This window comes from Mobula hypostoma, chromosome 6, assembly GCF_963921235.1.
Source record: "Mobula hypostoma chromosome 6, sMobHyp1.1, whole genome shotgun sequence".
NCBI lineage: Eukaryota > Metazoa > Chordata > Chondrichthyes > Myliobatiformes > Myliobatidae > Mobula > Mobula hypostoma.
In genome coordinates, this window is record NC_086102.1 from 34,491,150 (window position 1) to 34,507,140 (window position 15,991).

The following is a 15,991-nucleotide window of genomic DNA, read 5'->3' on the forward strand; positions in this document are numbered from 1 at the left end:
CATATATAGGAGTTTGTCAAAGTTTTAGACAACATGCCAAATCTGCACAAACTTCTAAGTAGAGGTGCTGTTATGCCTTCTTTGTAATGGCAGTTACGTGCTGGTCCCAGGACAGATCCTCTGAAATGATAATGCTAAGGAATTTGAAGTTAGTGACCCTTCCCACCTCTGATCTCTTGAGGAGGACTAGCTCATGGACCTCTGGTTTTCTCTTCTTGTAGTCAATAATCAGCTTTTTGGTTTTGCTGGTGTTGAGTGAAATGTTGCTGCTGTGGTGATGGTGATTGTGGAGGAGACGTTGTTGCCAATCCAAACTATGGTCTGCAAGTGAGGAACTTGAGGTAGGCAAATTGAATACATCACATTGATTGTTATGGAGCTTCAACAACCTGCAGACCATGTGAATGACTTGGATTAGGGCTCCAGTGTAATATAGATAAATTTGCTGTTTGCATGAATATAGACGGAAAGCAAGGTGTGAGGACACAAGGGATCTACAATGGCTATAGGAATGAATGAATGAATGGTAAGACATAGCAGATAGACTATGTGTGGGGATTTGTGAAATTATCAGTTTTGTGAGGAAGAACAGAAAAGCAGTATGTTGTTTAAATGCAAAAGAAAACTACAGAGCTGTTTCAGAGAATCTGGCTGTCCTTATACCTGAAACACAAAGTTAACATGATGATATCAGTGGCAAGGCAATCAGAATGTTGAACTTTAGTTCAAAAGGGATGGAATTCAGGAGTAAAGAATGTCTTATTTTGATAGTGAGATCCATCCTACTGGGGCATATCATTACTGATGTACCCTGGGGTCATCGGGTGCTTTGGGTCTTTCAACATCAGATAATTATATAAATATATTGGAAACATTTCTGGAGAGATTTACTAAACAAAAGATAGTTTTTTCATGAGGAATGATTGACCCAGGTTGAGTCTATACCCATTGCACTTTATAAAAGGAGAGATGGTCCTATCGAAATATATAAAATTCTGAGGGGCCTCACGCGATAGAGGCGTTACTCTCATGGGGGAATCTAGAAGAAATGAACAGAGTTACAAAATAAGATGGCTGCCCAGTTTAAGATGGAGATCAGGAAGAAAAGTTCAAGAATCTTTGAAATTCTTTAGCCTGGAGAGCTGTGGAGGCTGAGTCATTGAATATGTTGAAGACCAAAAGGGACTTTATAGAAGAGGAAGAGGGGAAGAGGAAGAGGGGAAGAGGCAGAACTATGGAAATGGTGCTAAAAAAGTGATCTGTCCTAATCTTATTGAATGGTAACACAGGCTTAAGAGCAATTCTCCTTTCTTATGTCTTATAAGTATGTATACACATCAACTAATAATCTGTCCCTTACTCTAGTGTAGTGGCTGTAAGATACTGGCACCAGTAATACTGGGAGGCAGAGGAGACTTACATGAATGCATTTGTTTTAAAGAGGTTCATATTCTCATCTTCCTACAGTGCATAGTTAGACATATTGCAGCCAAACTCTGCTGTGCTCCGTGAATTATTGTCCCAGATGAGCTTTAACCTTGTTGCAAACAGAAGGCTTGCAATTAAAGTGCAGGATATGGTTTCCTCCAGCCTTGAGATTTTACTTGAATGATGGTATGATTCATTCTTCTCTTTTAGGGCTCACAACTTGCAAAGAACTCCTGAGCCTTGTGTGGCTGCCTTAATGTTAATAATATCTGATGAAAGATTAGCATCACATACATTCAATTGTATATGAAGTGTTAATGTGTTACAGTGATGAAACATCAAGCAGGTATCAAGGAGGCTTTATTTTAATAAAAAATAGGTAGTGTGCATATATAATGTACAAAAGTATTGAATTATACACAACCTATTTAAATAGAAATGGACCTTACTTAAATAAAGAAAATTACTCATTCTACATTATTTAGGTCAGACTTATAACATTTTTGATCCATCTTTTTTTAAATATCAAAATGTTTCAGTTAAGGATGCATGAATAGAATGTGGAATGTTCACATTCTGAAAAGTAAATTTTACCTTAAACTGATTTTTTCCTACAGGACACCACTCAAACACAATTTAAAGCCCCCAAAGCTTTGGTTTCCATGAGCGAGGTAGCAGAAGACTTGACATGGAAGCTACAATTCTCACAAAAGGATTCTTTTATAAGTCCTGGAGTATGTGTAGAATAGAGGGGATGTCAGAGGCAGGTGTTTTGCATAGAGAGTGGCAAGTGCATAGAACGCACTGCTGATTTGGGGAGTGGAGAGGGAAAGTGGGTGAAGTGGTAGGGGTAGGTACATTAGGGAGATCTAAGAGACAGACAGGCACGTGGATGAATGAAAAATGGAGGGGTACATTAGGTTGATCTTGGAGTAGATTAAAATATCAGCACAACGTTATGGGCCGAAGGTCCTGTATTGTGCTGTGCTTTTCTATAACTTACATTTATGGAGGAGAGGGGTTATATGCAAATGCAGACTAGCTGAACAGATTCACCACCCCATCACCCAGCCTGTCCTCTTGCTACTGAAATTTATTTCAAGTATGCTATAAAGTGTGCGGATATAAAGACAGAAAGTGCTGGATAGACTCAGCGAGCCAGTTCTCTTCCCATGCCGATACAAGGCCATAGGTCTGAAAATTTAATTCTGTTTTTCCCTCCATGGTTCCTGCCTGACCTGCTGAGCATCTCCAACATTTTCTGTTCCACCTCTTGCAGTTTCTTGCTTTAATCTTGCTATTAAATCAAATGGATTCCGTTTAAGCATTTCATGCATAACTTGCTCATATTAAAGATAGTTTCTAATTAAAAACAGCAAAGTTCATTTGGCTGTGTTAAATGAATTATGAATATGGTACAGTGTAAATATTAAGTACATAATAATGTTATTTATTATTCAGATGCATAAATCAAGTGCCATGGATGCAGCTTAATAAAATCAGAGCAGTTTTAAACTCTAGGAGTGGAATAAAAACATTATATACAGAATTTTGTGACATTTAATTATTTGATTTGGAATACAAACTGTAAAGTTGTATCCAGAATATTTTAGTCACTGTTGATGGAAGAATCTTGCTTTCAATGGCACCAATGAAATGCATCTTTGAATAGTCATAAAGCCAGGAAGGGTCTGACTTCAGTTTAAGTTTCATCTTATTCTAAGTCAAGTTACATGTTTTAACTTGGGTAATTCAGCTAAATGTAGCTAAAATTGGTCTCGGCCGATTAGACCCTGGAGGGGAAAATTGGCTTGGTTTTCATTTCTGCTCCCTTTCCACCTGAGTAAATTCGCAGCTCTCATTTTACATCACTGCTTAACCGTTCAGAATTCTTCTTTAGTTTACTCATTTACTAACAATATTCTGCAATTAGGATTATTCAAAACTGCAAGAAATTTTACACAACAAAATTTTACACAAATTTTACACATAGAACATCGTTGTATTTAAATATCAATGATTATTTCCTTTCTTTTTAAGCTTCCACTTATCACAAAGTTGCTAGAATTACAATAGAGAAATACTGTAAATGAATGCTAAATTTAGAAATTAATAAAATGATGCACCAACATAATATTTAAATTTACAAAAGTGGTTTCTGTTACTGCAGTAACAATGATTATATGAGCAACTGAACATGACTCCTTCCTTGTCTCTTCCATTACTGATAGGAGGAGCGATCAATAGAAGATTGAAAAATCTGTTCGGAGACAAAGGATTAATTTACCAGCAATGCGATGCAGTTTAATCACTTCTAAGATGAGCTAACAGAAGTTCCATACCCTGGACTTGGACAATGTTCTGACCTAAGTATTATAACAGTGCTTTCTAGAAATGATCAGATAAAAACTAAAAATGGATTCTACAAATGCCTCAAATTCAAAACATTATCATCCTTTTTTAAGTCCTTCTGTAGGCTTATCCCTTCTTGTGCCAGTAACCTTAAAAAGTGGTAAAACACAACCAGTGGGTTTTGCTTTCAGTTACTATGACTTGTATCTTCCATCCCTCAACTCAGCTATTCAGTAGTCCAGGGTCCGTGCGCTTGAATTAACTTTCTGAGTTGATTTAACTTGACATGTCTTAAAAATCCCAGAAGACAATTCCAAAACAAAACAGCAGAGACAAAAACTGCACTTATATTTTGTTTAAATTTAGAAAAACATTTCTGAGGTTCCTGAGGGAAAAGCAAAATTGTAGACCATACAAAATTAGCAGTTAATCTAGAAACAATTCCCAAGACTTTGCCACAGTCTTATGTTCAAAATGGTTTCTTACTTCATCTTTGAATCTCAAAACTCTAAATGCCCATGATCCTTCTTCCGGACAACTCAAAACGTAAATAATTGGAAGGAATCGAATTTGCTTATCTCATCAGCTTTTCCATCAATTCCTTTCCCCCTATTATTCACAAGCAGTTCCCAATGTATTTTCTTCTACTGAAAAGGTGCACATTACAATCACTTTCTAAATTTTTATTTCCAGAATTTTTTACTGGGTTTATTAGCAAATCGGTTGTATTTACGGCCCACACATGGTCTCAAATACAAGTGAAAACATCTTCTGCTCAATCAAATCCTTTCTTAATCTGTACATCCCCAGTGGGTCAACCTTGCATTTTCTCTTTCAGTCTGACCGAATCAGTTCAGGCAAATTATTTTGTTTCATTCTAGTAAACACTCTTTTATTCCAGTGTTTCTTTACTCTTTTTACTAAATGTTTACAGCATTCCAGGTTGAACAAGCCTGGACTCGATCTGCTGATATAACATTTCTAGTTCTTTATCTTGTTAGAAAACACCTTTTTTGGGGAGAATTGGTTAATTTTATTCATCTGAGGCAATATTTTCTATTTTTGTTGATAAACTGCCGCCCAGCTCTTCTGTTGTGGTCAAGTATGTAAATGTGGGAATTCAGCTTTGCTTACAGATGCCATTATTGTCTACTTGTTGTAATCACACCCTGATATTCAGTTCCATTGAAATCACTATCAGGACAAATGTATTGTGGGAATTGTGTCCTATAGAGACAGTTTGATGTTTATGAACCTTCCATTTTTATGGAGAATATCAGCAAGATTATATTAAGCATATATTTGAATAAAACATTAAATCCAGAATCGTTACCCATTTTTTTTTCGCCTTCTGACTAGCTCATAGGATTTCTTTGCTTATTATCCATGGCTCTACAGGAGAAAGCAAAAATAGGGATAAATGTCATTTAAGCAACACCAAGATAGCTATACCATTGCTCAGCTATGCTGGCTATTCATGAAAAGAGGTCCAACTAAAGCTAAATTTGTTCCACGTCAGAGGTATCTGGGCCCATTCAATTGTAACCACTCATAAGATTTTTAGTTTGAACAATTCAATAACTTTTTAAAGTCCATGATGAACCACTTTGTCAATTACCTGGATACAAAATAAGTGATAATAAACCCTATGACACACAGAAAATCTGATTTCAGATGTGGTCCTCAAGGTCCAGAGTTTCATTCCAGTAGATCGTATTAAGCTATGCCGCATTAATTTTAAAGTAAGTTTCATGTGTATTTTATTTGAGGTTTATTCAATAAGTCGCCATCTGTTCTGGTCAAAAGCGATGTGCACCAAGTTTGGTTCTAGTTGGTGGCATCTGGGGATTAGCAACCATAGTCACCATTATGACAAATACACTGCTAATATGTCTGTCCTGTATGAGATTTTATAGACTTGAAGCATCTTATCAATTGATCAATGGACAGAAAACAGAGAATGAGGATAAAAAAATTGGTTGGGAGGTTGTGACTAGCATGACACTACAATCATCTGCGCCCAGTTGTTCTCAGTCAATATCAATGATTTAATTGAGGGTTAAAGGTTAGGGCTGGGGTTGGGGTCAGGGTCAGAGTTAGAGTTAAGCTTCAGTACCATTAGTATTAGTGCAATCAGAAACAGGTTTAATATCATTGGCGTATATTGTGAAATTTGTTAACTTTGCAGCAGCAGCACAATACAATCCATGATAAATATAGGAAAAACTGAATTATAGTAAGTATACAGGTCTATTAAATAGTTGAATTAAATAAGTAGCACAAAAAAACAGAAATAGAAAGTAGTGAGGTAATGTTCATAAGTTCAGTGTCCATTTAGGAATTGTATGGCAGAGGGGAAGAAGCTGTTCCTGAATCACCTAGTGTGTGCCTTCAGGCTTCTGTACCTCCTCCCTGACGGTAGAATGAGAAGGTGGCGTGTCCTGGGTGGTGGAGATCCTTAATGACGGATGCCATCTTCCTGAAGCACCGCTCCTTGAAGATGTCTTGGATGCTGTGGAGGCTAGAATCCATAATGGAACTGAGTAACTTTACAACTTCCTGCAACTTACTTTAATATTGTGCAGTTGGCCCCACCCCTCACCATACCAGACGGAGATGCAGTCAGTCAGAATGCTCTCCACAGTGCAAGTTTACTGATGTTCCAAACCTGGGTATTTATGTGAGCTGTGAGAAGGATGCATGCAGGGCAAGTCACAGGAATTGGCAGGGATGTGGCAGGTGAAAAGTATAATGTGGGAAAGTGCGAGGTCAACACTGATGGAAAATCAAGGCAACAAGTTTTTTGAATGGTTAGAATTGAAGGGTGCTGCTGTACAGTGGGACACAGGCATACATGCACATGAGTCACTGAAGGTCGACCTGCGGATTTAGCAAGTAATTAGAAAGGTAAACTGAATGTTGGACTTAATTGTAAGAGGAAGGATTTCCTTCAGAACATATATAAGGCCCTGTGAGTCTTCATGTGAAATATCATGTACAAGTCTGGCCTGGCTTCTTAAGGAAGGATATACTTTTGATTGCGAGGGAGTGTGGTAAAGATTCATCAATTCATTCCTGGAATGGAGGTGTTGTTGTTCTTTGAGGAGACATGAAATAGAATGGGCCTAACTGTGGTTAGACTGAGTTCAGAAGAATGAGAGTTGATTGCGTTGAAACAAATTCTTATGGGATTGATAACGTGGGTACAGTCATGTTCCCCTGGCATGTGTGTCTAGAACCAAAAGCCACCATCTCACAATAAGCTGTCAGTCATTAAGGGCTGATTTGAGAAGAAATTTCTTCAGCCAGGGAGCTGAGATTTTCTGGAATTCTCTTTTCAGTGGTTTGTAGAAGCTCCGTTGCTGAGAATATTCAAGACAGTGTTTGAAACACAGTAGAATATTAAGGAATTAATGGATATACAGTTATTGCAGCACCATGACACTGAGGTGGAGGATCAAATGTGACATTAACAAATGGCGATGCAGGTGCAAAGTTTCAAATGCTCTAATCCCGTGATTGCTTCCAATGTCCATTAATATTGTTCTGTTCATTTGTGTCAAAATCCACAAGGTGTTGGGGAAAATATTTTAGATATTGCGAAAAACTATACTCTCACTCAATGGCTTAGCTTGAATTTTAATATTACAGTTTTACACTTTTGATTCTGCCAGCATGAGGAATATGGTGATGTTAAAAATGGCACACCATGTAATCGATACAATGACTGTAAAACCTTTCAGGAAATCTCCATTTTACAACAGTATCTGCTTTCAAAAAGGTAGGACCTGCTGTAATGACAAAGTTATTGTGAACACAACACATAAAACTTACGCCTGATGTTGTCGCACAAACTCGGCAAATTGCTTGTCCTTAGTGTACAGATCTATGATCCGAAGTCTGTCTTGAATTTCCTAAAATGTCAACAGTAAGCACACAGACAGTGGCTTGATTATTAAATTCATCTTACTCTCCAGCACAGAGACAAATGAGAATTTTTGCATAAATTGAGTTAGCCTTATGACTATTTGCTTCAGCTGAACTGTGACTAATAAAGAAAGCTTGGATTTATATCATGCCTTCCATTGCTTCAACTGTCTCATTGTGATCTACAGGTTAGGTCATTCTGAAGAGCAGGGTCACTGATGTAGTGTAGGAAACAACCAGCAAGCTCCTATAGACAAAAACACAGAAAAGACTGAATAATCCGTTCAGTGACACTGATTGATATTAAACTTTTGCCACATCTCCAAGGATAGTTCACGTATCTTTTTAAAAGATGACCTTTCACATTCACTTGAGTGTTCATAATGTACCTTGGCTTACTGCCTCATCTGGAAGGCAGCAACATTGTATGTGCAACAGGGGAATGGCGGTCTAAATTGTTATGCTGGAGTCTCTAGAGTAGGATTTGAACCTAAAACCTTCTGATTCAGAGATTAGAATGCTGCCAACTGAGTCAGCTGACATAAACAGTGGTTAAATAATCACTTCATACATGATTTCAGGGGAAAGATATGCAACTAAGATATGCTTACCTGATAGCCAAATGGCTGCAATTGATTGTTGACAAAAAATATCAAATGGGCAGCCATCAAAATTCCAACTCCATTCCAGAAAATAAGAATTTATCAGATTTGTCAGGTAGCCTTTCGTTATGTCCAGTGAAAAGCAGAGCTCTCACAAAGCCTACAAGCTAACAGCTGTAGAATTACAACTTCTATACAGCTATAACTTTATTTTGCACCATAAATTAAGATTACATACGTAGTTACAAAGAACAAAGCTTCCATTAACCTCATAATACTTCAGAGTCAAACATATTCCTATCCTAACAGGCATATCTGTAACGTGCCTGCAGTTCAATGGAAACTTGATTCTGCTGAAGCATTATTAACATCCATCAGTAAGGATATTTTAACACCAGATTTTCACCAGGTGCAATAGTTATTAAGGCAGTATTGAACCTTAACCTCACTGCTTATTCTAATGCAGCTCAAGTGAAGTTAAGGCCCAAAACCTTCGGATGCCTACCTCTTTGCTAAGTTCGGTGCACTCGTAGACGTGTCTGATCTCATCGCTACTGAAGTTGGCGGATGCCTCTCCACTGCTTGAACTGTACCTGGATGAAGGTGGGTAGCGTTTCTTGTAATGACTATAACCAGTCGTGGCATCACTCTCGTACATAGGATTATACTTTGTCCCATTTTCCATTGATGCCATGCTATCATTAACTCTAGGGAAGAGATGGCAAGATTTTAACATGTTAAACTGTGAAGGCAAACTACACACATCTAATTTTTCTGGATTCTTTGAGTAGTAACAAAATAGGAGTTGTATTCACAGTCAAGGACAAAAGTTGAGCATGTTATTTTAAAATGATTTGTCAGATACACTGGGATTTGTCAGGAAACCATAAACCTCAGCTATTATTGGGGAGAATTTAACACAATGCTCTGTTGATAATTTTAGCATGTTAGGTTGAAAATGAAGAGGCCTGAGCAGTTCATGATTGCGCAGAGTATGGTTCATTTTCTTTGGAGGAGTAATGCCAGAAGTTTTTAAATTTCTGGCAAAATGGTTGGTTCCACCTTGGAGTTCTGGGCTACTCAGGTCAGACCAATAGTATGCGTCTATAAATAACAAAATCCTGCAGAGAATTCAGGCAAAATATTTCACCAAAGAATGTTCAGAGCATAGAACATGTTACCACAACAAACTGTCGAAGTGAATTGATGTTCTTAAGGTAAAGTCAGATGAATATACAAAGGAAGAGGGAAGGAAAGAAAAATCAATTGGATTCGAAGCTGGAAGAGGCTTGTGGAGGCACAGATTAATTGAACTTTTTTTAATGGTGACATTTCCATGTAATTTCAGTTGACTGGTTCCCTGCAGAAATGAGCCAGGCTTTTGGATCATCTGGAATAAAAGATGGAAAGCACTCAGGGAACCAGTGGGAGCGGATTTCCAGTGTTTCCAGATTGGACTCATGGATGCTCCGAAGACAGCTCACCTATTATGGGAATAGTTTAGGGTTTAACCAAAGTGTGTTGGCAGATTGGGGTTGGGTGCTCACCCAAGACATCAAAAGCATGAGCCAACTGTCTCTATCATACTGCCTTTACATTGGAAGGAGCATCCTGCTACTTACTTTTAATATATCGATTTATCCTGACACTTACTCTCCAGAGTCCTCAGTTCCACTTTTGGCATATTGAGCACGAAGAGTTCTGGCTACAAAGAAAATCACAGCAAAAGCTACCAAAAGGAAGCCAGCCGCTGAAGTGATGGCAATGCCCACAACGAGAGTCTCAGAGACATACTCTTCACAGTGCTCTCCTCTATACCACCAGTTCTCACCCACACGACACCTGCCAGGTAAAAGATTATACTTTTATCACTAGGTTTTAAATCTGACAGCTTACTGCTCTGGCACAGTCCACAGTACTTAAGGTCATCTAGTTCTTTAGTGCAAATTTAATAGCCTGATGTTAAGAAAGGAATGAAGGTAACAGGTGCAGCAGATATTTTTGGTCTGGAGAATTTAACTGTTTTATTGCCGGCCACATTTTAAAGAGCTCAGATGTAGGAATAATTGTCTGCCTGATTCAAAAGCCTCAATATATTGGTTGTGAATGGAATCTCAGACAATTAGTTAAAATAGCTTTCAGAAGAGCATGATCACTAACAAGTTTAAAGCAAATATTTTCTCAGGGCAATGATAAGGGAACCAAAATTCTTGGAAGAAATTAGAAGTTAATACAGACTATCCCATGGTTAAGAAAACCAGACATATGCACACCCTACAGAAGAACAATCTCCTATCGTATTATTAAATTCAGCATTTTGTTTACATGTGCATGTTCATTCCTACTTGAAATTAATTGCCTCTCCATTTCCACTTAGAGTAATTGTTCTTTCTTATCGAGTTTTGATGAGAATCAGGTTCACTATCACTGATACATGTCATGGAATTTGCTATTTTGTGGCGGCAGTGCAGTGCAATACATTAAAATAAATTACTATAAGTTACAATAAGAAATATAAAAGAAGTAAATTAGAGCAAGAGCACAAGCAGTGAGGTAGTGTCCAGAAATCTGATAGCTTGCCATTCATTACAACACTGTGGAGATATGGTTACTGCATCGGACAGCTTTTGCACATTACCCTGACTTATGAACAAGTCAACCTATGGACATCTGTAAAAAGGGAGGCTGTTCACTACCCAGGAATGGAATGAATAATTAAAATCATAAATCATTCAGGTGACTTTTGATGGTGGTGAGGATCCAATCATAGAATGATTAAAAGCGAGCAGAAGGATGATGCAATTTATTGGATTCATAGCTGCTGTTCTGTTGTTACCTCTGTGTTTCCATCTCATCTGCTGGTGTTGTGTATAGTGTGACCAATGAAGAAAAAGACAATAAGCCTGAGTGCAATCCTTTATAATAACCATGATATGGTACTGATGATTCTAGTGCTTCATTGCATCATAAATATTGATACAGCTCTGAGCAACACACACAAAAGCTCTGGAGGAACTTAGCAGAATGGGCAGATTCTATGGAAGGAAATAAACAGTCAGTGTTTTGGGCTGGGACGCTTCATCAGGTCCTGAAGCAAAGGAAGAAAGCCATCCAACGTAGTCTCTGAGAAATGGCAAGATGGTGCTTCTCCCACCTTGGTTCACCAACAGAATATTCGGCAGATCACCGGGCAGATGGAAAGGCCTCCCTAATTCAAATAAATTGCAAAAAGGGAGTCCCATAACCAGAAGGAAACTATCCAATATTTATAATGACTCAAGAAAACCATTTGTCTCATTGGGTCCATGCAGGAGAACCATCATATTCAGCCCAACTCACATCCTTGTACCTTATATCAAGGGGAGAAAAAAACCAGAGGACGTGGGTTAAAGGTGAAGGGGGAAAAGTTTAAAGGGAACATTAGGGGGGGCTTCTTCACACAGAGAGTGGTGGGAGTATGGAATGAGCTGCCAGACGAGGTGGTAAGTGCGGGTTCTTTTTTAACATTTAAGGACAAATCGGACAGATACATGGATGGGAGGTGTATGGAGGGATATGGTTCGTGTGCAGGTCAGTGGGACTAGGCAGAAAATGGTTCGGCACAACCAAGAAGGGCCAAAAGGCCTGTTTCTGTGCTGCAGTTTTTCTATGGTTTCTATATCTCATTTTCTTCTCACCCATAGCCATCAGTTATTCCCAGATGCTTTTTGCCAGTAACTGATATGAAACGACAATTTATAGCAGGCATGTGAGAGGAAACCGGAGCACTGGGACGAAGCCCATAAAATCACGGAAAGAACATGCCAACCCCATAGAGACAACAGCAGAGGGCAAGGTCATATCTCAAAGCTGTACTTTAGTGTAAAACTAAGACCAACTTTTTCACACTGCACGTCTCTGCTTTGACGCCAAATAAAAATTGTAAAATATATACACTTTGTTCCAAGCCGTATGTTTAAGTCAGGGCAAAAGCTATTACTGATTCAGAAAACATCTACCGATAAAATTAATCCAGATGGTTCTCAAATGAGTTATTAACTTAATGCAAAACTCTTTCATTCCATCGGTAAAGTGCTATTTATTCTCACACAAAAAAATTACAACTAAAATATTAAAAAATACATAATTCTAGGGAAAAGATGATTTACTGAATTATAAAGCTAGCTGGGAGACTACTGGATTGGGGTATAAATCTGCTACGCTTATTGGAGTCTGGCCTATGTGTGACCCCAGAGTCACAGCAAGATGATTGACACTTAGCAGCTCCCTGGAATGTCAGGAACAATGAGGGATGGGTAACACATGCCGGCTTAGCCAGCAACCCCCCACATCCAGCAAATGAATGAAAAAACATTTCTTCATAAAGGCAGCTATACATACAGGGAGTTTCATTGCATAGTCTGATCCCTAGTCTCTGAGGGTTGTGATTTGATATCTGCTCTTGTTCCACAGCCTTGATTTTTCAACAAAACTGAAAGATATAACTCCTTTTGACAAATTCTTGGTGTGTGAGATATAGGGCTTGTGGCTTTCATCCTTTTCCTGTGAAACTACAATACTCAGCACACTTCGCCATAACTCATTCCATGCAGCAAAGGATCCTTCACCTGCACTGGGGAGTCCCAGGTCTTACTGAAAAATTCTGTGCATGAGAAAGAGGCAGCTGAGGGAATTGGAATTCTCAGTCCTCTTCTATGGAAGCAAGCATGAACCAGAACATCATGTGGTGTGATTAGGACTGCCGTCTCTGTCCCATTAGGATGGCATACATGACCGGGGTTCAGTGAAATGCACACTGATACATTTTGTTTTACTTTGGCAAATGAATTAAATATGTTAGTTCACTCCATTAGTGTCCTCCAGCAAGCTGTTGTGAGAACACGTGGTTTTACATTCACTGAGAGTGGGCCAGGGGATAGATTGGTGAAGGAGTGGAGTGGGACATTCAGTTTTGGAGGAAGCAGACTATGGCTGTTGCAGGGCACAGGATTACTGGGGTCCTAGGAATCATCTGGGACTCTGAACGAATGGTTCCGTGTGCCCTATACCCGACTGAGGGAGAAATCTTCAGTTTATTAAAAGAAAGTTACCATATAATATGTGCAGATGTGTAATTTTGAAGGTTTTCCTGTGTGATTCATAAATAAATTGACATGACATTGCAGTAATTGAACAATAGTCTTCAAATTAGTTTGCCAAAAATATCAGCAGTGTGATTTTATTGATAGGTACAGAGAACTGGCAGTATTGCGTCCCGCTTTGGTCTGTGAATTAGGTGGCAGTATTGCATGTGACAGTAAAGATCAGATGACAAACAAGCATTAATTAAACAAATTGGGATTGATACAAGAAATTAAGTGACTTCTTTTTCCAGTATTGCACACAGCTTAGAAATTAAGTAAAACCATCGAAAATCCTTATGGTGATTGGTTTGAATAAATGGCAATAGAGTTTCCCAAAACAATGAAACTTTAATTGGACACTTATATGGATCATTTGATGGATGTGGGGTGTTGCTGACTGGGCCTGCATTTGTTACCCCTTTATTCCTCCTGAGAGAAAAACAAACTGCTGGAGGAATTCAACAGGCCAGGCATTTGTTAATGCGTCCCTTTGTGTCCAGCTGTTTGCTTTTTAGCTCCAGATTCTATCATCTGCAACCTCCTGTGTTTCTTGGTTGCAGAGAAAGTTCAGCTTAGGATCTTGAATTAGATATGCCCTGAAATTGAATCAAGGCTCTTTAAAACTGAAACAAAACTTTGGGTTAGTTTTTTTAAAAATTGTTTCTAATTAATTGTGTGGAAGAAGGATCAAAATGGTTCTCTCCGGAAACAAAGGGGCTTGGTTGTGCAGTATGTTGATCAGCTGTGAATGAATGAGTTAAGTGGGAGATGAAGTAATGAGTCCAGTTGTCAACACAGCAGTGATTTAGGTCGTAAGAACAATATGCATTGGAAGCTATGGAAAATATTTGCATATAGATCATTCTCTATTAATGATACAAAAAAGGGTAATGGGGTCATGGATAAGGTTGCCAAAATTCTATTCCAACAAGTAACTGCTGTGTGTTAGAAGATCCCAGGAGCAGTACAGTCTCAATAGGCCAAGCTGTCTTTGTAACTGTTGACATTGCATGAAATGGCACTAAGTAAGTAAGGGGAAAAAGAAAGTATCGTACAGGATCCAGCTGTTGCTCAGATTCGATTATTAAACTCTAAAGGCAATGCTCCAGGCTTTTCAGCAATACATAAAAGTGGAGTTTACTTTTTCAAAAAAAAAGAGCTGCTCACATGAAAAACAGAAAATAAACATTCCCCTCTGCCTTAAGTCAGGAGGCTGGTCATACTTGATTCCTCTCCACCCCTCAAACCCAAGTGATATTTGCAGCATCTGCTTTACCTACAAAACCTTCAGACTAGAAGTAGTCTTTGAAATTACAGCAAGAGAATTGCCTGTTCTGTTCCCAGGGTCCAAGTAACGGTTGTTCAGGGAGGGCACTGGATGGTTCCGGGATCTGAGACCTTTTAAAATGACTTGAAAGCAGATGGCTATTAGGGACTTGGGCCCAGACATTGGATGGGCTTCAAGCACCTAGACCATGGTTACTTGCTGCTGTAGCCTATCCATCTTCAAGGTTAGACACTTTGTGTGTTCAGAGATGTTCTTCTGCACACCACTGTTGTAACGCATAGTTACTTGAGTTACTATTGCCTTCAAGTCAGCTTGAACCAGTCTGGCCATTCTTCTCTAACCTCTCTCATTAACAAGGTGTTATCACTCACAGAATTGTCACTTACTGGATCTTCTTTGTTTTTCAAACCATGCTCTGTAATCTCCAGAGACGTGCATGAAAATCCCAGGAGATCAGCAATTTCTGAGATAATCAAACCACCCTGCAGCTCCAGGAACACGGTCGCTTAGATCACATTTCTCCCCCATTCCCAGCAACATCTTGATGACGTTGGCATGTGAGTTGCTGCCACACATTTAACTGATCAGATATCTGTGTTAACGAACAGGTGTCTAGCTGTGCCTAATAAAGTGGCCACGTGTATATCGTGTGTTTAGATGACTCTTAACTACCCTGTCAATTGACTTAGCAAGCTGTTTAGCAGTATCAAACTACCAAGAAACCAGCATAGCACCATCTTTTCAGGGCCAACGTGAAGGGACAGTAAATGCAGGTCTTGACAGTTCCCTTTTTTATTAAACTTTATGTATCTTTGAGAGGAGATCTTATAGAAACATATAAAATTATGAAAGGGATAGATAAGATAGAGGCAGGACAGCTGTTTCCACTGGTAGCCGAGACTAGAACTAGGAGACATAGCCTCAAGATTTGTGGGAGTAGATTTAGGATGGAGATGAGGAGGAACTGCTTTTCCCAGAGTATGGTGGATTTGTGGAATTCTCTGCCCAATGAAGCAGTGGAGGCTACCTCAGTAAATATAGTTAAGACAAGGTTGGATAGATTTTTGCATAGTAGAGGAATTAAGGGTTATGGGGAAAAGGCAGGTAGATGGAGACGAGTCCATGGCCAGATCAGCCATGATCTTATCAAATGGCAAAGCATGCTCGATAGGCCAGGTAATCTACTCCTGCTCCTATTTCTTATGTTCCTATGTTCTTATCACCAAATTGACAGTGTCTGCTGGATGTTGATTAAATGTGCTTTTTTTAAT

The 15,991-nt window shown here is 38.8% G+C and overlaps 1 protein-coding gene across 1 annotated transcript in view; it reads right to left on the reverse strand.

The window, feature by feature from the left end:
• Positions 1–3,551: 3,551 nt before the first annotated feature.
• Positions 3,552–15,991, reverse strand: part of impg2a (interphotoreceptor matrix proteoglycan 2a) — an 86,752-nt gene continuing 74,312 nt past the window's right edge. The window contains exons 16-20 of the mRNA XM_063049835.1: positions 9,963–10,151; positions 8,815–9,016; positions 7,615–7,694; positions 5,114–5,172; positions 3,552–3,688 (exon numbers count right to left, since the gene is read on the reverse strand). Of these exons, the coding sequence (XP_062905905.1) occupies positions 5,136–5,172; positions 7,615–7,694; positions 8,815–9,016; positions 9,963–10,151 (508 nt within the window). The 3' untranslated portion in view covers positions 3,552–3,688; positions 5,114–5,135. The remainder of the gene's footprint in view (positions 3,689–5,113; positions 5,173–7,614; positions 7,695–8,814; positions 9,017–9,962; positions 10,152–15,991) is intronic.